We start from the raw sequence: 22,625 nt of genomic DNA on the forward strand, positions 1-22,625 counted from the left end.
GTGGAGTGGGGGGCAAGAGAAACCAGACTAAATAAAATGAAAAAGGCAGACAGACAGACAGACAGACATACAGACATACAGACACTCAGGCACTCAGAAATACACCAGACAGACAGACAGACACAGACAGTCAAATACACAGATAGACAAAGAAAGATAGACACAGACACAGACACAGACACAGACACAGACACAGACACAGACACAGACACAGACACAGACACAGACACAGACACAGACACAGACACAGACACAGACACAGACACAGACAGACAGACAGATGACAAGCAGGCTGGCAGGCAGGGTAGTGCATGAATAAAGAAGCTAGGTAAAAGTTAGACAGAGGGAGTGAGTCAGACAGAGGGGAAAAGTAAAGGGTGGGATCCTGACGAGGAGAGAGGGAGGAGGAGGGAGGCCAGTATAATTACCGTTAGACACAGAGAGAGAAGTACAGACTGAGAGAGAAGAGAAGAGAGAGAGAGAGAGGAGAGAGAGAGCCCTGCCCACTCTAACAAACCCATTCAACGTGTGCAGAGAGAGAGCTGCCAGAGATCTACTGAGAGAGAGCAAGAAAAAAAGAAAGAAGGACAGAAAGAGACAGGAAGAGATAGAAAGAAGGGAAGAGAGCAAGAGAACAACTCTGTCATCCTGTGCTGACACAGACAGAAAGCTCCTGCCCTGATCATTCACTCACACATACTCGTACAACACACAACTCCTCAACTTCCTAAGGACCAGCCTGCTTCTCTCCACAAACTCAGACAACACAGAGAACACCTTCTCTGCAAGGATTACACTCCTTTTCCTCTCCTTCTTCCTCCACGTTCCAGGGGACACTTGGACTTTTTCCTCCAACTTCAGCACTAGTCTCCTCAGTGCTGCGTCTCCGTCCAGCTTTCTCCCAGAGGAGCAGATCCACACTCTCACCCTGCGACCGGGAGAATCATTTCAAGACTCCTGGCAGACAGAGGAACCTAGACTTCAAAGTTTGGAGCATCTGTTCTTTTCTTTTTTTCTCCAGACAGTATTTTTTTCTCCCTGCTCTCTGTCTCCTCTCGTGGTTTCAGCCAACTAACTAACTAACTGTAGCTCTCCGGGATGTCAGCGTTGCTGCTGTGTGGGATGTTGCTGCTGGGTTTCCTCCAGGGCTGCTCCACCTCCCTCCCCGCCTCCGGCACCTCTTCGGCAGGCACGTTTCTGGCCGAGACCCCCTCCCAGCTCCAGCCCCAGGGTCAGGGTGTGGAGGACGAGGGGGCACTCTGCCCCTCCTGTGCCCTGGCCCACCTGAGGACTCTCCAGCAGGGTCAGGGAGGAGCGCAACAGCGGGGGGAGGAGAAGGTGGAGGAGGAGGAGGAGGGGGCAGCCCAACCTGAGGTGGTGGAAGCGGTAAAACGCCACATCCTGAACATGCTGCACCTGCAAGCTCGACCCAACATCACGCACCCGGTGCCGCGCGCAGCCCTGCTCAACGCCATACGCAAGCTGCACGTGGGCCGCGTGGGCGAGGACGGGAGCGTGCAAATCGAGGACGAGGGACTTGGACGCTCGGACGCCAGCGAGTCGGCGGAACAGACGGAGATCATCACGTTCGCCGAGGCTGGTAAGTTCTCACCTGCGTGAGCGTGTGTGTGCGTGTGTGTGTGTGTGGATCGATATGTATGTTTGGGAGGTATTTTTAGTTGATCCTGTGTGTGTATCTGCTTGTGATGCTGTATGTGTGTCCCTGTGTGTGATGTTTTGTGTCTGTGAAAGGTGTCTTGGATGGCTTCCAGAATGTGTGTGTGAAGGGACTGGACACACCATGGGTCATAAAAAAGCGGTTTTGTTAGATCCAGCTCTGTAAAATTCTCTGGTCGGTCAGCCAGTCAGGCAGTTTAGTGGATTCATAAATCTCTTTAACAACTGTGAGCTCTCAAAATACTCTGAAGGGTTCTTGTGTGTGTGTAAGGGGGGGAGGGGTAATTCCACCTGCTTAATTCCACCTGTATGATTCAGTTCAGCTGTTCACCCTGTTAACAGCACCCCCCTTCTTCCTCCACCCCACAATCTTGTTTTAGCATTCCAGCACCCACACACCCTCCCCGGACACACATGAACACACACACACACACACACACCTCCTTCAGGTCATTCAGGACCTCCCGCTGTTTTAGCAATTATGTAATTATCTGCTTACAGACCCCCAAGGTGTGTTCGCTCTGCTGATCTGTGTTTGTGTATATGTGTGTGTGTGTGTGAAGTTGTTCAGATAACTGCAGTGGCTGTTACCTAGAAACAGTGTTTTCACCAGAAGCAGCAGAGGAGAGAGAAATGGGGGGGGGGTGCTGGGGAGTAAAGAGAGAGAAGATAGAGAGAAAAAAGGGAGGTGAGACGTAAAATAATCTTTTATCCATTTCTCTTGGTTTCAAAGAAGGCTGCGTTCAGTGTTCAAAGGTGCTGTCAAGCGGCTGCTGATTGTGTGTGAGATCAGAGCACTCTCCGACTGAAACGGGAGAGAGAGCCAGAGAGAGAGCGAGAGAAAGAGAGACAAGGTCCCTCTCCCCAGAGAAGGGAAATGTTTGACAGTACTGGATTTAGCACTGGAGCAGTTACACTGAAACAGGTTTGTGTGTACGACTGTGTGGATGAAGGTGAATCTGAGTGATTGTGTGTGTGTGTGAGGGTGCATCTCAGAAAGGCACGAAGGGGTGGTGATAAGGATGTTGTGGATGTGCACTCCAATGAATGACATTTACAGTGAGTTCAAGAGCCACTTCACAGGATCCCCTTCTGTCCTAGTTACACTTCCTGCTTCCTGCCTGCCCTCCCTTCATCCCCGGCTCCCCATACTCTTCTCTTACCTGTCCACCTCCTCTCCACTCCTCACTGCCTCATCCCTCTCCTCCCTACCTCCACCCTGCCTCCCCCTATCCACATCCTCTCCTCACTGCATCATCCCTCTTCTCCCTGCTCTCCTCCCTACGTCCCCCTCTCCTCCCTGCCTCCCCCCATCTTCTCTGTCTCCCTCTGTCCTCCTTACTTCCCCCTTCCTCCCCATCTCCTCCCTGCCTCCACCCTGCCTCCCCCCATCCTCTCTGTCTCCCTCTGTCCACCTTACTTCCCCCTTCCTCTCCATCTCCTCCCTACTCTCTGTCAGTGCTGTGCAGGTGCTTGTGAAGCATTTCTGGAAGCCCTCTGGCAGCTGTGATGTTAGGAGCTATAGAGCATCAGTATAAAGGTTAGGGACATGAAGGACACCTGTGTTCCATATGCTACAGACTTGTGGTGAGGACAGATGCACTTTCAAGTTCTTTATTCAGGAGATAAACTGTTTTTCATGGTCCACAATCAGAAAATGTGCTTTTTATTTAACGTGATGCTGTGCAGTGCTAATGCATGTGTGTGTTTTATGAGGTAGTAAATGTGCCTCTAAAAAGGGACAACTTTCTAAAAGAATGCTTCGACGGTATGCTATCTGTTGCGGAGCGGCAGTGAGTCATACCACCGGCTCGGGAGCCAGAAGTAGAGAGAGAAAAACAAATTCAAGTACGAGTGCTCTCTCCACGCCTAGCGTACTTTTGCGAAATCAGAATGTACTGGTAGGCTATTTATTGATGACAGACCATGCGCCAGCGTGCCACCGCAATATCCCATTATGTTAGCAGTTTGAGGTATCTGTTTCTGAGTAACGACAATTATAAAATCCACTGGTAGGCTAAACCGCGATGTTAACATCAGATAGGGAAGTTATCGGATGTGTCTGATATCTTAGAACTGTTGAGCTTTGCCACGTATGCCTAATACGAGAGTGCACTAAATCGCGGTTACGGTTAGATACTTTTTACATCAACTATTCAGCATGCATACCCTCACAGCGCGCATCAGCTGAGCTGTCGGAAAGCTCCGCGCTCCGCCGAGTCCTAAATCCTAACCTTGCTATAATCAGAAGGCCGTTGATTACACGTCCACTGCTGATCGCGCTAGAATGTTGAGTCGTTCTTATTAAATTGAGGTTGTAGTGCAACTCGTAGTTGTTGTCTGCCTCGAGATGTTCGCAGTTCAAATTCCGTTGATAAAGTGCGCAGCGTCGGAGGCTCGCGCTGCTCTTCATCACCATAACTGTCTGCGGCAATAAACTCCAACCAACTATGTCAAACAAAAACTTGAGCAACAGCGAAACGCTTCATGGCCTATATTAACCTGATCCATTCGGCCGGTTTGGTGGAAAACTGTTTTTTTTATGCAAAAAAAAGTTATTTATTTCCGTTAGCAGTAGCGAACTACTTTCATGTATTTGTTATGCAATTCTTTTGTTCGCCACACGGTGCATTAGCCTATATTAGTGATCAAGAGAACAGTAAAATGAGGTGAACATAATGAGTTCCTAATCTTTGTTTCAGACTCAATCTGTTTTCCGTTTGTAACCTAATAAACCGTTTGCCCAGTGTGAATCAGTAGTCTTTGCTGTTCATATCAGTAGTTGATAAAGCCATCTGACATTCCGTGATAGCAAGGATGCTGCAGGAGGATGTGGTGGGGTTCACACCTGACCATCTCCGTGATCGCCTCAGATTAATGACCAAGGTCAAAGCTATAAACAGAAAAAAAGTTTCAACAAGACTTCAGAGGGTTTTAAGTGGAACTCTTTTTTCAGAGTGCTCTGCTTTGTAATGATAGCCCCCCTCTCTCTCACCCCCACTTCCACCCCACCCCAACCCACACCTCCCTCCCACACCCTCTACCTCAGCATGAAGTACCCCAACAAGAATGCCCCCTCCCCCACCACCCAAATGCTTGTGTGCATGTAGCTTCCACGAGGGGCCTGCTGCCTGTGGACTATAAATAACCTGAATGAACTGCAGATTGAAAGAGACTGGGCAGGAGATGGGGAATGTGGGTCCCTGGGTGAGGAGGAGGAGGGAGGAAGATGAAGGGGGAGGGGCATGATGAAGATACAACAGCTTACCACGTTCGTTTTCTCTCCATCTGTCTGCGGATCAACAGAGGGAGGGGGAGAGATAGAGAAATGGAGAGAAATGGAGGTAAATGGAAGGAGGGATGGCCTTCAGGGTAAAGCTGCTTGCCTATTGGGGGGGTGGTTGAAGTTTGGTAGAGGTCATTTTGTCCATAGCAACCTCGTTCTCTGATCGCTCTCTCTATCAGTCTCCACCCCGACACCCTACCCAACCCTCATAACCACCCGCCCCCAAAACAGCCATTGAGGGCAGTCATTAATTAAACACATCATTAGTGAAATTCCAATGTCCACACTGATCGCTTCCACAGTATTCTCTCCTCTCTTCCTTTCTTTTTCCTTCTTTTGTTTTCCTTCTTTTTCTCTCTGTCTCTGCCCCTGGTCTAAGGTCAGATACCTCAGTAGACCAGTGACTTCGTCTCGGGATCAGAAAGTCTGCTAGCTGCTAGCTGTGAGCATGTGGGTTTGAATCCATGTTAAAGCCGACAGCTGGAGCTGAATCTGTTTGTGGGATGCGTTGTGAGGTGTGTCTCGTCGACCTGAGCACTGCTGGCATCAGTAAATGTGGTGGCAACCCTTTCTTTCAATTGTGCCCTTTACCAAGACACTATCCCCACATGTGAGTTGCCACAAGCAGCCTGAATTGGTGCGGAGCTGTACTGTTCAGGTCTTTATCAGCTTGTCAAGGACCTGCAGAGACACAAGGACGCTGAAGAGACACTGGCATTGAACTAGGACACATTCCTCAGCTGTTACAAAAGACTGGGGCCGCTCTTCGGTCCTCTCACCACATGTCCTTTCTCTTACATTTGACCTCAACTGTGTGGTGAGCTGCAATCTGGCTAGGCTACAGGATTGTAAATGTCCTCTCATAGACACACAGTGAACCTGGGTTTGTGGACAGTGACCGGAGAGCAGACACACATTATATGAAGTGGCTTAAGCATAAAGACTTGTTTCTCTCTCTCTCTGTAAGGGCATTAGAAGGGGGTAACAGACTGCAGCTGAAGTGTCTATTCATGTGGTCAGAAAGCAGACTGGACCACACTAAAGAAATGGAGCCTTCACGAATCAAGGCTCTGTTTCAGAGTTGTGTTATTCCATGAAATACCTGATTGTGAAGTTGCAAGGTTAGGATGCAGGGTAAGTATGCCAGGGGAGGATGGAAAATTAGGAAGCACAATGTCCAGGTGACAAAGGAAAAGGTGCTAGTCTTGTTTGTCATCATGTTGCTGCATTGCGACATTTAAACAAAATTGTGACTCGAACATGGTTGTGATATGATCAGAACCTGTATAAGCCTGTAGAAAAAAGTACAATGGTACATCTTCTTCTCAACTGTTCTCTCAGAGGTGACTTTATTGGCCTGGCTTCTGAGTGGGCTGGCGTAGTGTACTTAAGCATAGTGTACTGAGGAAAGGGCACTGTGAAGTGTTATGACATGGTTAACTCACCTTGCCAGATATAAAATGTTGGACGGTATTTAACAAGTTCATGATTACATTTTCTCTGAAATGACTCATAACTTTGCTCACATTAAGAGGAATCTGATGGATCTGTGGTTTACAAACACAGCGAGGAAGGCAGAAAGAGGGAGAGAGGGAGAGAGAAGATGAAAAGGGAAAACGGGGGATAGAGAGAAAGACGACTTATAAATATAAGTATGATATCATAAATGCATATTTCTCGGAGGGAGTGTTTAGTCTGTGTTGTAACTGGATCTACAGTAGAGATGTAGGCACTGTCACTCTAGGTGCATGGACACCTAGACACTACTACTCTCTCGCTATTGCCCCATGCAGTGTAAGTATTATTAGAGTATTATAAAGGCTGTTCCATGTGAGTCTAGCTAATATATAGATCCCTCCTTAGGTCACCATAATACAGAGAAGCCTTACTGGTTACATTGGGGCAGTGTTTAGACCAGGGAGAAAGCCTTCTCTGCACACACAAAACACACACACACACACACACACACACACACACACACACACACACACATGGAACGCGAGAGAGAGAAATTGAGAGAAAACTAAACATACAGCTGATGAGACACATAAAACAAGCAAACACAAATAGAAAACACAGACACACTCTGCTCTAAGCTGTCAGCTAATGTGTCCCCCTCTCCTTCTCTCTTTTCTTTTCTTTACTTCTAAAATAGTAGGAGAGTTAGAAGGAGGGAGGGGAAGAAGGGGGCGGGGTAGGAATGTGTAAATGTTATTTTCCATCTTTGTGTGTGTGACAGCTGTGCAAGCTGTCCTTTGGGCTGCTGGATGGAGTGTTTATTGTTGAGGGATTACTGTAGTTCTCTCTGTGGTCTCTCTGTAGTCCTCTCTGTAGTGGCCCTGTAGTCTCTCTATCTCTCTACTTCTGTTCTGCCCAGCACAATACGCCCCTCTCTCTCCCTTGTTTCATGCCTTTCCTCTCTCCCTCTGTCTCTTTCTTCATCACTCTTCTCTCTCAACCCCCCCACTCTCCAGGGCTCTCTACGTTGGACCATATTTTACTGCCCCCCCCCCCTCCCCTCATCCCTCCCTCATTCGCCCCCCCCCCCCCCCCCCCCGAGAGCACAGCAGGAGGATTAGCAGGGGAACAATGAAGGAGTCACTGTGGGTAAAGACCCGCTGTTTAGAAGCTGCGTTTGAGATGAATGCCTGTGTTTGGACAGATGGGTACTAACCCTGTGGACACACACAACAACACACACATGTACACACTAAACACACACAGAGTAGATACATACTGGATAGACTAAGACACATGCTTCCCCCCACAACCTCCCCGCCCTCCAAACACACACACTCACACATTGATCATACATTGCCATTGTTGCTCCCACATGGGGTTAAACCAACAAACAGACAGAAGATAAGCAGCCTGCTGTCTGTAGGAGCACATCTAGACTGGCAGCAGCCATTCTGCTCAGGCTGGGTGTGGCGGTGGACTGTCCAAACACACGGTGGAGAGGTAGAGAGAGAGAGAGAGGGAGAGAGAGAGAGAGAGAGAGAGAGAGAGAGAGAGAGAGAGAGAGAGAGAGAGAGAGAGAGAGGGAGGGGCAGAGGTAAAGATAGAGAGAGGGAGATGGACTTTTCCAAACACATGCCAGAGTGCTCAGGGACCTCCCCTCTAGAACACATCAGGACTGCTCACCAAGTGCAACAGGTGGGATTTGAAACCAACAACTTTCCTCCACAGGAACCAAAACTATGAACAGAGGGGCCAAAGTGTTTGGGTTAAGGTTTCATACTGGGACACTCTGCTGCATAAGGACACTCAACAGAAAAAAACAATGTGTCAACCACATTAGAGTGGAACACAGGGAGGGAGGGAGGCTGAGTTACACGAGCAGGAAGCTAAGCCAGATGGAGACAGCAGAAAAGGGGATCATTATGGGATGTTGATACATCACTTTGTAAAGAGCAGCGTCCTGTATATGGAGTGGGATTAAGGAGAGGGAGAGAGGGATGTCCGGAATGATCTGTTAGGAGAAGACTTCCAGAGACCTGGACTCAGAGACTGGAGTCCAGCCAGAAAAGAGAGAGAGAAAGAGAGAGAGAGAGAGAGAGAGAGAGAGAGAGAGAGAGAGAGAGAGAGAGAGAGAGAGAGAGAGAGAGAGAGAGAGAGAGAGAGAGAGAGAGAGAGAGCAGGCTGTAAGTACCGTCAGCTTGAGAAAGACCCAGCCCTGTGCTCAGTGACCTCAGGACCAGATGCCACATCACTAGTTAGCTCACAGCTGCAGGAGCCTGTCAGGGTGTGTGTGTGTGTGTCAGGGTAGCTGTTAACAGTAATAACTGACCTCCTTTTCCCCAGCCTCTCCACATCTCTACTCTACCTCTCTGTTACTGGGAGGGAAGGCACAGGGGGCAGGGTTGACACACAAACACACAAACACACACACATACACGCACACAAATGGACACAGACCTGGAAAAATGAGTTGCACAGCCTGGTTCCCAACCACCAATTATTCTCTGTCTCTATTTTGGATCTGTAGGTGATTTGAGACCTCATGATAAGCTGTTGTTTTATGCCTGTGGATGTGTGTGTTTGTAAGTGTCAACTAGCATGCAGGTTTAAGGAATTGTTCACCACAATACACTACCATACAGACATAACTGATGTGTATGTGTGTGTGTGAGAGAGAAAAAGTTCCTGTCAGAAACAGCTCTAATGATACAGTGTAGGGGTAATGATGTGGTTTCCTGTCTCCAGCCTCTCTTCGGCCTACAGCCTCTGTGTCCCCAGCCTCTTTTCACTCTCCAGCCTCAGTCCTCCAGCTTCTCTCCAGCCTCTGTCTCCCAGCCTCTCTTTGCCCTCCAGCCTGTCCTCCATCCTCTCTCACTCTTTGTCTGGCTCAGCCTCCAGCCTCTGCCTCTAATGATCTCCCATGTCTCTCCCTCCACTCCTTCTGCACCACATTAAACCAACCTTCAAACAAGCCATTACTGCTGTGTGTTTAGCTCAGGGTACATGTTTAAAAAATTAATTTTTACTGATTGTGTGCCCATTAATCCTGTGCAGTATGTGACTGACCGGGGATTTCTCTCTTTCCTTTTGTCTCTCTGCCTCCTTCCAGGTGATTCTCCGGGTGTGGTGAACTTTGCTGTCTCCAAGGAGGGAGGCAGCGAGCTCTCATTGGTGGAGCAGGCTAACGTGTGGCTCTTTCTGAGGCTGGCCAATAAGAACTCCCGCAGCCGAGCCAAGGTCACCATCCATATTCTGCAGCAGGTCCGCCTCCCCGGAGACACCGCAGCCACCATGACGGAGGTTCCGCTAGCTGAGAAGCTGGTTGACACGCGGCGTAGTGGCTGGCACACTTTCCCTGTGTCCAAAACTGTGCAGGCGCTCCTGAATGCAGGCGGAGCAGGGGGGAACGTGGCCTCCGGAGGAACCCTCAGCCTCCGCGTTTCCTGTCCGCTCTGTGCCGAGGCCGGGGCCACGCCCATCCTGATGTCAGCATCGGCCAATGGGAACTCGGACCGCGGCCAGCAGCGAGAGCAGTCTCACCGGCCCTTCCTCATGGCGGTGGTGCGTCCGGCGGACGGCGGCGAGCCCCGGAGGAGACGGAAGCGTGGGCTGGAGTGCGACGGGAAGGTCCGAGTCTGCTGCAAGCGCCAGTTCTACGTCAACTTCAAAGACATCGGCTGGAACGACTGGATCATAGCCCCGCCCGGTTACCACGCCAACTACTGCGAAGGCGACTGCCCAGGTCACGTGGCGAGCATCACGGGCTCCTCCCTCTCCTTCCACTCCACGGTGATAAACCACTACCGCATGCGAGGCTACAGCCCCTTCCAGAACCTCAAGTCGTGCTGCGTCCCCACGAGGCTACGCGCCATGTCCATGCTCTACTACAACGAGGAGCAGAAGATCGTCAAGAAGGACATCCAGAACATGATTGTAGAGGAGTGCGGCTGCTCGTAGAGGACGAGGAGGAGAGAGGGATAGAGGGATGGAGGGATGGAGGGATGGAGGATGGAGAGATGGAGGGATGAGACTTTTGATCGAGCGTGGCTGCTTCAGAAGCCTGGAAAGAGAGGTGGAAGGATGGAGAGATGGAGGGATGGAGGGATGGAGGGATGGAGGGATGGAGGGATGGAGGGATGGAGAGATGGCGGGATGAGATGAACTTCAAAACTCAAAGTCCGAATCCGAAAGACCAGAAGAGGAAAGGAGCAGGAAGGAGATAGCACCTGGGAGAACGAACGCATTACTTTGCTGTCTTTCTCTCTCTATCTCTCTCTCCATCTCTCCCTCCATCTTTCTGCCTCTCTCTCTCCAGAGCGCCAGCATGGCACAGCTCCAGAACTCAGAGTTACCATCTCTGTGGCACTTTCAGAATAATGAAAAAAAAAAGAATCTATAATATATATTTTTGTTACAAATGGAGAGAGAGAGGTTGAGGGGATATTTATGGCGGGCTCTCCACTCATGCACTGTATCTCCCTCACAGGACTATGAGCATGAGGTTCCTGACAAATCTCAAAACTATGCAACTTATCAAGTATTATTCTGGTTTATTTTCCTTTTATACTGTATGTTTCCTTTCTCAATTGTTTACTTTTTTTCTTCTTTTTTTTACAAAAAAAGGAGGAAGACCTTTTTGATACTTATTTTGTAAGTATGTTAGGTGTGTATTTTTGTGTGTGTGAGTGTTTGTGTGTGTTTATCTATATATGTCTGTATCTGTGTGTGAGTTCATACAAGTGTGTGTGTGTGTGTGTGTGTGTGTTGTTGAGAGATACTTGAAAGAAACGAGTTGGACCAGCTGCTGGAACCAAACATGTCTCTACATATAATTATCCTTATTTTGTATTATTAATAATATTATTTTCTTTTTCGGATACTTTTGTTAATATTGATAATAATAATATTTTTTTGTTTAAAGAAGAAAATGAATGTTGGTATGTTTTCTGTTTGCACTATATCCCAACATTCTGTCTGGCCCCGTCACTAATATCGAAAAGGTACTCTTAAAAAATTTAAAGGTTAAAAAAGCACTTAGTCTATTGAGCATGAGAGCTGTTGCCAGAGAGCTGTTGCTGTTGCCAGAGAAAAGACAAAGACAAGAGGAGGGAGACAGAAAGAGAGTGAGGGGGGGATAATTTTACTGTGTATGGACTACATGATCTCAATGTTGTTTCTGACACCAAAGAGTCTGTTTGTGTGTTGTTAATGTCAGTCATCTTAGCAGCATTAGCATCGTTAGCTTAACATCCTCCCCTGTGTTGAGACTCAGACTCCCACAATGCTTTTCTAACCTGTGCTTATCTCAATGCTGTGTTTGTAAGAGAGTTGCTTATTGTTGTAATTGAAAAAAGAAGCACTTAGGCCTCCACAGGTCAATGTTGTCGTGTTTTGGGAGACATGTTTGTCCCTTGTTGCATATGGAAGTTGTGAGTGTGTGTTTGGACATATTTAGATGTATCAAACCTGTCAAAAGCATTTTTTTATGACTTTTCTCACCAAAAATGTAAAAGTCCCTTCTCACCTAGATGAAGTCATGGGGGCCGTGTTTGAAATGTCTTGCTGTGCCTCCTTCATTTCCTTCTCCCGTCCCTTAAAGAACCACTGACTGAGATGGACTCTAATCAATTGAAGGAAGGAAGGAAGGACATTTAAAGTGTGGAAACACACCCTCCTGGAGGAATCGTCTCTTGGTAGAACAGATCTAGGAGGAGACACTTTCAAATGTGTTGACATTCATTCGTATCATAATTTTGTCAAAGCTGTACGGTGTGACGTGAACATGGAAATGACATAACAAAATGTAAAAACAAAAGTAAAAAAAAAAAACATTTAAACCATTAGCGAAAAAAGAAAACATTTTAGTATTTGTTATCATTTCGTTTTTATCAAGAGAAAAGAATTGACACTGAAACAAGTGGACAAAGAATAAAAAGTATATTTTTTATTCTGTATATATGGAAATCCAGATACCAATATGTTGCATAGCTTTGTTGTACAAATCAAATTGTGCTTGTGGCTAAGTTTTTTAATCTAATTTATTTTACAGTATTTCTGTTTTGCTTCACCATTAAAGATGTACACTAAATCAGATACAATGTTTTTGTTTCCTGTGTATTAACCATCACTGATGATGTAATTGGAGGGTCTCTCTCTCTCTCTCTATCTCTCACACACACACACACCCACACCGAATGACACACATGGCCCTCCCTTAAACAGAAACTTTGAACTTGTAGGCCCTAGTGTGAGTGAGAGCTGAAGTACAGTACTAAATAAAGACTACACCACACTAATGACAAGGAGGACATACACTTACATACACACAAACACACACACAAACACACACACACACACACTGTTCCTCAGTAGCTGCATGTGTGATCGGAGACAAGAGGAAACCACAGTTGGGTGTTCCCCATAGGAATGTTTGATGGGTGTACCGTGGTGTGTGTGTGTGTGTGTGTGTGTCTGTGTGTCTTTGTATGTGTAAGACACAAATGACAAACCCACAACCAAGTTTCCTAGATGTCTGTCATAAGCATTCTACTTCCTAGTTAGATATGCAGATTCACATGCACATACTGACAAACACAAAACACACCTACACACACACAGACATACGCATGTGAAAAGTTTGAAATGTGTGAAAAAGTAAATAAGCCAGGGACAAGCTTAGCTTACATTACAGTGGGCGTGACAACATTTCGGTGTGTTTTTGTTAAGAACAACTGAACGTGTGTGAGTTATGTCAATGTGTGCGTTGTATTCCAGCTTTCCAGAGTTCCTCAAGAACCATGATTCTGTCCAACCTCAGAACCACACAGTTCATCTGGCTGAGTCAGCCAGCATGGCATCCTGCACAGGCACGAATGCACACACTTTCACCACCCTCTAGATTTGTATATATGTTATATTATACTTAGAACTAATAGAACTAATTAAAAAAAAATCCATGACAGACAAACACACAAAAAAGGCAGTGGGACAATGCAATAATGTGACTGTTGTCCAAATCAGACTAAACATTGAAGGCGGGGAGGGGGGGGGGGGGTTCGAGTTTTACTGTAAATTAGATCATGCATGGGTCTCCTCTCAACACATAACCCTCTATGTAAAGTATGGATGGTGTACAGTATAACAGCAGTTCTGTGACATTGTGATGTGCAGTGTGTAAGACAACTTCAGGCGTGCTGGCTGACACTTGGAGCAAAGCATCGTACTGCAGAGAAACACAGAGGATGTTTGAACAATGTATCAGGAGTGAGTATCCAAGCAGAGTGTTTCTTGGGACAGAGGAGCGAGGCAGGGTGCCCATTGACATCATCACCATCAACAATGTGACAACATGTGTCTGCTTCTGGCTGGCGTATCTGTGTTTGTTTCACTCTCTCACTGTGTGTGTGTGTGTGTGCGTGCGTGCCTGTGTCAGTCATAATCTCCTATCCTCCATTCAGCCTTCAGATACAGAACACTAAGAGAATGACAATAGTCAGAGGAAACAACTTGGTATGGCCTGACAAAATGACAATGTATCTCTCACTGTCTTTATCTCTGTCCCTCTCTCTCCCTGTCTCTGTATGTCTCTCTCTCTCTCTTTCTGTCTTTCTTTCTTTCTTTCTTTCTTTCTTTCTTTCTTTCTTTCTCTCTCTCTCTCTCTCTCTCTCTCTCTCTCTCTCTCTCTCTCTCTCTCTCTCTCTCTCTCTCTCTCTCTCTCTCTCTCTCTCTCTCTCTCTCTCTCTCTCTCTCTCTCTCTCTCTCTCTCTCTCTCTCTCTCTCTCTCTCTCTCTCTCTCTCTCTCTCTCTCTCTCTCTCTCTCTCTCTCTCTCTCTGTCGCTTTCTATCTCTTCCTGTCTCTTCTGTATGTGTCATTTGTATCCAGTTGTTTTATCTCTTGACAGTCTTCCAAGGTACATGCCACCGCTCTCTTTCATGCTGGCAGGGTTGCAAGAAAGGTAAAAGTTAAACAGCTACACATTTACTGATCAACATCCCAGTTCTGGTCAGCCAACTACCTCCTGTACATCCACTGCGGCCTTGAACCAACTTGGCCTTGACAGAACTTTACTTCTAATTGTGCAAAAGCTAGACTGTGTCCAACCAGAGGTCTGTCAACCCCTTATAAGCTAATGAATCCCTCCAGGGACACCCCATCCCCCCCATCCCCCCACCACCCCTCCATTCACACACCCTTAAAAACGTGCTCGTTAACTAGGTTTTATAAACACATTTGGACAGTATACATGAGCTTTTAGAGCATGTTGCGTCACGGCAGACAAATTGGCCAATTAAATGTGGCCTACCCTCACTCTCAGCTCGGCGGTAAAGGGTAAGGAGGGATTAGTCACTGTGTGTCCAGCACATACACAACATCAACATGGATGGGTTAAGGCAGGGGTGTCAAACTCCGGTCCTCGAGGGCTGCTGTCCTGCATGTTTTAGATGTTTCCCTGATCCAACACACCTGATTCAATTAAATGGGTTGTTATAACAACCATTCATTCGAATCAGGTGAGCTGGATCAGGGAAACATCTAAAACATGCAGGACAGCCGCGGCCCTCGAGGACCGGAGTTTGACACATATGGGTTAAGGTGTCTGGGAGGGGCTGCTGCGTCATGGCTGCAGCAGGGCCAGAAGACTGATCATGGAAGCTCCAGGATGATCTCTCCTCCAAGAAATCACGAACAAAGTCAGATCAGCACATACACCTACGCTACAAGACGCACACACACAGACACACACACACAGACACACACACACAGACAGACACACGCATGCACACTCTAACACACAGTGTGCAAGGTATCTCCCTCTCTCTCTCTCTCTCTCTCTCTCTCTCTCTCTCTCTCTCTCTCTCTCTCTCTCTCTCTCTCTCTCTCTCTCTCTCTCTCTCTCTCTCTCTCTCTCTCTCTCTCTCTCTCTCTCTCTCTCTCTCTCTCTCTCTCTCTCTTACTCGCTCTGTCTCACACACATTTTGGCCCCGCTGTAGGCCTTGCTGTCAAGGCAGGCTGATAGTGTTGTCCTCCGACCTGAGACTCAACAACACCAGAGGCTGACCCTGGCCTACTCCCTGGCCCACTGCACCACTTAGCCTTGGCTCCTGGGAACGAGGGGAGGAGGGAGGGGGAGAGGAGACAGGACGAGAGAGTTAGTCTCCATATAAAAATGCTGACTTGGAAAAGAAGAAATGACCCTCACTACCAGTTGCATCCTGGGAAAATCTGGATGTTGAGTGTGAGAGACCTGGTTCTGCCCAACATAGAAATGCTCAAGGCTGGGAACATTTTGGTTATTACACACACACACACACACACAGATGAAGCATGGCTGTGTGTTTTTACTGATCCTGCATTCCCACAATAGTCTGATAGGAGCTGAATGGTAAATAAACAGAAACTGTTAAACATGAAAACAAACTGACCAACACATTTGTTTCATATTTTGTCTGAGCCATCAACAACATGATAGGATGAGTCAGAAGGTTTGGTGTTTGGTTTGGAAACAGTACAGGTATGATATGAGTGCAGACAAAATCACAACAGAACAACTTTACAAACACGAAGGCTGACACCTACAGTCTGTTAGGGAAAACAGAAAGGGCTCTGCACGGAATTGCACACACACCAAAGTACACACACACACACACAGTTCAGATTTGCCCACTATGGGCCACAAAGTTTTAATATAACGCTTATCCTTAATTAAAGGCATGCCACAGGGAGTTTTTGTGTGTGTGTATGTGTGTGTGTATATGTGTGTGTGTGTGTGTGTGTGTGAGGGCAGGCACAGTGAGGGTTATCCATCACTCTATACAACCTGGTAAAAGACCATCCACCGCAACACATTCCTGTTGCAACAGAGTCAGATCTCTCTCACACAGGCACACATTCACGTGCACACACAGATGCACAGACACATATAAAAAAAGGGGACAGAAAGAGGAAGAGGAAAGAGGAAGCTCGAAAGAAAGAGAAATGGTCACACAGGGGGAGAGGGAGAGCTAGATTGACACACATACACAAAGGTGCAACAGAGAAAGAGAGAGAGAGAGAGAGAGAGAGAGAGAGAGAGAGAGAGAGAGAGCGCTGGATGGGGTCAAGTAATTAAATAACATTAGCCGTCATGAAGAACACTCAGTTGAGGATTATCCATTGAGCCAAGGGCTCATGTGAGGCAGCAGAACTTTAGAAGAACTGCTTCAGACTGGGTCTGTTTGCTGTTACTTGAAAGCAGGTGTTCCAGTCCCTCCATCCTCCCTCAGACCACAGACCTGAGTTCAGACATTTTCATTTCCTGGCTGGCTATCCTTTTACACTGTGTGTCGGAGCAAGCCGTCAAAACAGGATTAAGGTGTTAATGAAGCCTGAGTCTAGAATCTGAAGAGCAGAGTCCCTGGTGAACCCCTGAGTCCACACGTGTGTGTTCTCTCTCTCTCTCTCTCTCTCTCTCTCTCTCTCTCTCTCTCTCTTTCTCCCCCTCCCTCCCTCCCTCCCTCCCTCCCTCCCTCCCTCCCTCCCTCCCTCCCTCCCTCCCTCCCTCCCTCCCTCCCTCCCTCCCTCCCTCCCTCCCTCCCTCCCTCCCTCCCTCCACCTCTCTTTCTCTCTTTCTCTCTCTCTCTCTCTCTCTCTCTCTCTCTCTCTCTCTCTCTCTCTCTCTCTCTCTCTCTCTCTCTCTCTCTCTCTCTCTCTCTCTCTACCTCTCTTTTCCGCTAGTCTCTCTCTCTCTCTCCCTCAATATGTCCGACAAAGTATTCATTCTCCTCCATAACAACCAGATGGGTTTAAAGTGAAATATTTATTGGAACATCTGACCCAATCACCAGACAGTTCTCAGAATGTGAAAGGACATCAGAACGCAGACATGCCTTTACAGCGCGTGGCAGCCGTGTGCCAGCCGTGTGCCAGCCGTGTGCCAGGCGTGTGGCATGTACCCTTTATGGCCAGCGTGTTATGAAACATTGAGAGAACTGTTGGGAAAACACTTCAGAAGGACCTGTACCATCAACAAGCTTCCCAACATCCACAACAAGCCTCCACAGAGTACACACACACACATTCCCTCACACCTGACTATCTCCACAGAGGAGTGTCTCTGCCTCTCACACCCAGTTACTAATTAAACCCTGGACTGAAAACAAAGAGAGGTGTTATTAAAACACTTGAGAAGGACCTGTACCTTCAACAAGTCTCTACAGAGGATCTTCACCCTGCTATTGTACAGGATCACAATATCTGTCCCCACACACAGCCACCTGGACAGAAAACACGTTGTTGTGCCTCGTGGACAAACGGCTCCTGTGATGCGTTTCCTGTGCCTGTGTTCTTCTGTGTTTCAACAAAACGCTTGGCAAAACTTTATTTGACAAAATATCTTGATGTTACGTCATTACAGTTGTCCAGGTGGTTAGTTTGAATACAAATGTGACAGCCGAGCTAAAGTGGTGCATGAGTCACTGACAAACTTCCCTGACGCTTCTACTGTAACACCTGGGGACAATAATGAGTCCTCGTTCTAATGGAAATGCAAGGTCACATTACCTCCAACGTGAAAAGGAAATGAATAACAACAACAGTTTTATGATGCAGAGGATGCTGATGTGTTAACCTGGGAGGGAGGTAACTTGTGCCTGAGTGAAGGTCAGTGAGAATCTGTGGTAATGCATGGAGCGTCGGTGGAGGATGCATTAACATCGTCGTCATCATCATCATCAGCACCATTATTGTTGTTATGAAAGGACATCTTAGATTTGACTCATCTTGTCTTTCTCATAATGTGTGTGTGTGTCAATGAGTATGTTTGTGTGTGTTTGCGTTGAATGGACAGCAACGCGTGTGTTCCTTATTGAAGATCTGGAGATTACTTAGAAAAGGAAGTGTGTGACGCAGTTTGGCTTCAGAATGTACGGTGGATGGATAATTAGGACTGGTATCTCTGATGTGTGTGTGTGTTAGTGTGTGAACCCATGGAAACTGAGCAAGGAATCTCGAATCGTGATGTTCTGTTTCGCTTGAGAGAAGCCAACACCTCCACCAATGAGAGCTCTCCTCTGACTCACCCCAAGCACTCAGAATAGTCGCCTGATTGATCGTTATAATCAGATTTCACAGAAAAAAAAGGTGTGTCTATCCATGTGTAGCTGTTCCTTTGATCATTTGCATGATGATGAGAGTGTGTGTGTGTGTGTGTCCAACCTATTACTGTGGTCTGAGAGGCCCTGCGACTGATTACATTGAGTGCATTTGATTGACGTCTCCTAGTAAGGTGCCCCAATTTTACACAGATATACGGAGTTAGGAATCTGTATGACGTCAAACACGTGCATGAATGCCACAGAGCTTGCCATTCTACTGGGTGCATCAAGTTCATTCCTAATCATTACCTGCACATTCGAGGGAATGGAATATTAAAAGCTCTTCCAGCCCTCTTCCTCTCCATCCCTCTATCTCTCCATCTCCCTTCTCCCCTCCATCCCTTTCATTCAACACAGATCATTATATCTGTTTTATGCTAATGGTAACATTTCAATGCCTCCTGCTCCGGTTCATTACAATATAATCTCATTACGATCATTCATTCATTCACTTGTTCTTTTTTTTTTCTTTGTTATTTTTTCTTTCTTTCCGTTTCTCAGGTTATGGGGAGGTGACGTGGACCTGAACCTGCTGAGGTCTGCTCACAAATGTCCAGCGTTGAGGCCTTTCATTCTTTCTTCATACATTTTATGATTGATTTCCCTCTATTCCTCTATTCCTCTTTTTCTTCTTTATCTCTGACATATTTTGTCCTGTATGGCAAGCCGTTTTAACATTTATTTCTATAAACGTACGAGTCACTATTTTAAAATTACTAGTATCTATTCCCGTTTTACTAGTAACTTTCATTAGATACTAGTAACTATTCTTTAGTTACTAGTAACTATTCAGACATATCCCGAAACCAATAAGTACTAGTAACTATTGCCAACATGTTAAAACGGCCTGCCATAGTACCGCAGAGCAAGGAAGAGAGGAGTGAAGAGGAGAGCAAAGGAGAGGAGAGGAAAGAAGGAGAAAAGGAGAGGAGAGGAAAGAAGGAGAAAAGGAGAGGATTTATTGGATGGACCCCTCCCAACCCAATGGTGAAGCGAGGGAAACTCCTTTTCCCAGACTCCCCTTCTCAGCGACCCAGATGGCAAAGCACTAGGGCTCTGTGCTTCATGGGACCAGTCGTAAATCTCACCTGAGTTCCTAAACACCCCCCCCCGCTCACAACCTGGGCCTTGACCCTCCACCACCTCCTCCACCCCCCCTTCCCTACTCCCCCACACCCCAGAGTCTTACATCAATCACAGGCCAAACAGACACAGGTCCAGGTCCAGCTAGGGTGCAGATGTGGAGAAGATTCACATGATGACATTTATAGTACAAAACATGGAGGAGGAATAGGGGTGGAGGGAGGTGGGGGGAGGGGGAAAGGGGAGGGAGGGGGCAAGGGGAGGGGGCAAAGGGAGAGAGGAAGGCCTTCCCACAGCTCATCAAGGTGGCCACACTGCCATGGTGGCATGGTGGTATGTTGGCATGGTAACATGGTGGCATTGTGGTATTGTGGGACAGTGGATGTAGTTCATTTGAGGGATTATGCATTACTCTGTCCTTTGAACAACATCCTGCCTCTTCTAAATACCTATAGGACAGATAACTGAAACCCTCATCTCTTTTCTTCTTCTTCTCTTGTCTTCTCTTCTCAGAACGGGGTGGGCAGATAAAGACAGAGAGAGGAAGTTAAAAAGAGATGAGGTAGAGAGAGGCATGGAGAATGATAGAGAAGAAAATGATACGTAAAATATGCGTAGAGTGGTGTAGAGAGCGATGGCCGCAATGGAGGCAGTGAAATAAGAGAGCGATAGAAAGATGGAGAGAATGATACAGAGTGATAGACAGATATAGAGAGTGATAGCGCGGTGAAGGGAAGATCTGTGGATCTCATCAGACAGCCCGGGAGGTGTGTCTCCTGGGACTGGACAGTTTGTCTTTATGGTTTCCTCCGACAACGAGCCATTTCCTCTCAAATCATCACGATTTCACTTCCTCCCCGCCTGCCATAACCCAGCTGAGCCAACATGTTACCTGACCTCTGACACACACACACACTTATACACTTTTAGCATGCAAAACAATACAATAAAACTGCAGCACCCATTGTCTCCCTCTCATCAACATTTAGTAGGAACCACATGCATGTTGGAAGATGAGAGAAGGAATGTCTAGTTGGGCCTTGTATAGTTTGTTTACTAGACAGCATAGCAGGCACACTTTCAGAATCTGGTCTTGGTGTGTGTGTATGTGTGTGTATGTGAGTGTGTGTGCATGTGTGTGTATGTAAGTGTGTGTATGTGAGTGTGGTTAACTTTACCCGAATGGAAGATTAGGCCCTCCCCATCTCAGTTCCTCAGCAATTGAAGTGGAAAAAATCAATTGAATAATGGCCGTGTTTCGCTGCTCTCTAATTTGGTTTGTGGGATGTTTTCGAGTAATTCAAAACTATAACTGTTTTTGATTATAATAAATGATCTGTTAGTTGAGTTATACAACACAGTCATGAGCAGCTAAATCTTCTAGTCTACAGAAAAACAAACATCCACAGTTGTGATTGTTTATATAGTCCATATCTAGATTATTTTACACATCAATAGTATTTTTTGTCCACAACTACATCATAACAGGAATAATACAATACTGTATGATACATGTTAGAAACCCTAATGATAATCAAATCATCAAAACCATTACAGTAGGGGGATCTTTGTTTAGACCTCGTCTGTTTCATTACATTACATTCACATTTACATTCTGGATAAGAGCGTCTGCTAAATGACTAAATGTCAATTTCATTTATTTATCTAGCAGACGCTTTATCCAAAGCGACTTCCAAGAGAGAGCTTTATAAAGTGCATACATCACTAATAATAACAACAAGCCCAAAACATTGCAAGTAGCCAAAACACGAGGCACATATTGTGAACAACCAAAATAAGTGCCAAAGGGAAGAACCATAAGAGCATGTAGTTAAACAAGTTACAATTAAACAACATGAACCACTATCAGTGCAAGTGTACCTGAGGAAAAACAAGCAACATAAAAAAAAATATATCACAGCGAGTAAAATGTTTTTACTCGGTTACAACTAACCACAAAAGCAACAAGTCTCTAAGCAAGAGTCATTGTGATCCTTGAGGAAACTAACAGTCGGGTCAAGAAAACCATTCCTAAGTACCGTTGTACTCCTGGAACATGTGCGTCTTGAGCCTTTTCTTGACACCTCAGACGAGGGGGGTAAAGTAACCGTGTGCTCCCCCACTGCAAAACTCGGACCTTCATCCCTGTGGTGATGGTTACCGGTTTCCAGGGAGACCCGGGTGGGGTCGTCCTGCGAAGCACTCCTGTACGAGGGACGGGAAAGGAAGGGCTGCTGAAGACATTATGGGATGCAGGTGATTCTGCAAAAAAACATGTTGTTACCACAGTAACTGGATGCACTCACTGCCCTTCTGAACATGCTAGAGAGGAGAGGAGAGTGTTCTTTGTGTTTGCCACATACACACACACACACACACACACAGACAGACCCAGGGTTGTCAGATACAATCATTCTGACTGACCAGGACTGGAAGGGCTCTGTCTCCCATGAGGCTTTGTGGCCAGGGGGGTGGAGGTGGGGGGTTGTGTTTGGAGGGGGGTAGGCAGACCAAGAAAGAGGTAGATGGGGGAGAGGGAGGCAAGGAAGTGATAGGAAAAAACATTAGACGAGGGGGTTAGATAGCTCTCCATATATACAGAGAGAGAAAAATAAAACGTAGGGGTGTCAGTGTTGTGTAGAGTTGGAGAGATTGTTCTAGTTTCCACAGAATGTGAGGGTACTGAAACTAGAATGTGTTTGTCAGACAGACGAAGGGAGGAAGTTTGGGGATTGTCATTGTGACGCAACAGCAATGCATTGTCCTGACCCAACAACTTCTGTCAACCCATGACGTCTTGCAGAAGGAAGTGATGCGAAGTGATGCGAAGTGATTCACAGGATGTGCGGTGGAACCTGAAGGATTTGGGGAAAGGTTGGGGGGATGGAGATAAGAGGAGAGGTTCCCAAGAAAAGAAGGCTACTGGGAATCATAGAGAAAGTTTCCACACATCGGCATGAGTGTGTTTATGCTTACGTAAAACATT

General features: G+C 46.7%; 1 protein-coding gene across 1 annotated transcript; it reads left to right on the forward strand.

Moving 5' to 3' along the window:
- The first annotated feature begins 465 nt into the window (after positions 1-465).
- inhbaa (inhibin subunit beta Aa) lies at positions 466-10,506 on the forward strand. Its single transcript, XM_084703473.1, has 2 exons — positions 466-1,600; positions 9,534-10,506. Exons 1-2 carry the CDS (start codon positions 1,099-1,101, stop codon positions 10,379-10,381), a joined length of 1,350 nt encoding a protein of 449 aa, XP_084559599.1. The 5' UTR covers positions 466-1,098; the 3' UTR covers positions 10,382-10,506.
- Positions 10,507-22,625: the final 12,119 nt, after the last annotated feature.

Source organism: Hypomesus nipponensis, chromosome 8 (assembly GCF_054491055.1).
Source record: "Hypomesus nipponensis isolate SF chromosome 8, ASM5449105v1, whole genome shotgun sequence".
NCBI lineage: Eukaryota > Metazoa > Chordata > Actinopteri > Osmeriformes > Osmeridae > Hypomesus > Hypomesus nipponensis.

Bases quoted from the DNA above. Each gene is read 5' to 3' on its own strand.
- inhbaa (XM_084703473.1), top strand. From the start codon at position 1,099: ATGTCAGCGTTGCTGCTGTGTGGGATGTTGCTGCTGGGTTTCCTCCAG. The intron at 1,601-9,533 runs GTAAGTTCTCAC...GCCTCCTTCCAG, and splicing joins CATCACGTTCGCCGAGGCTG to GTGATTCTCCGGGTGTGGTG.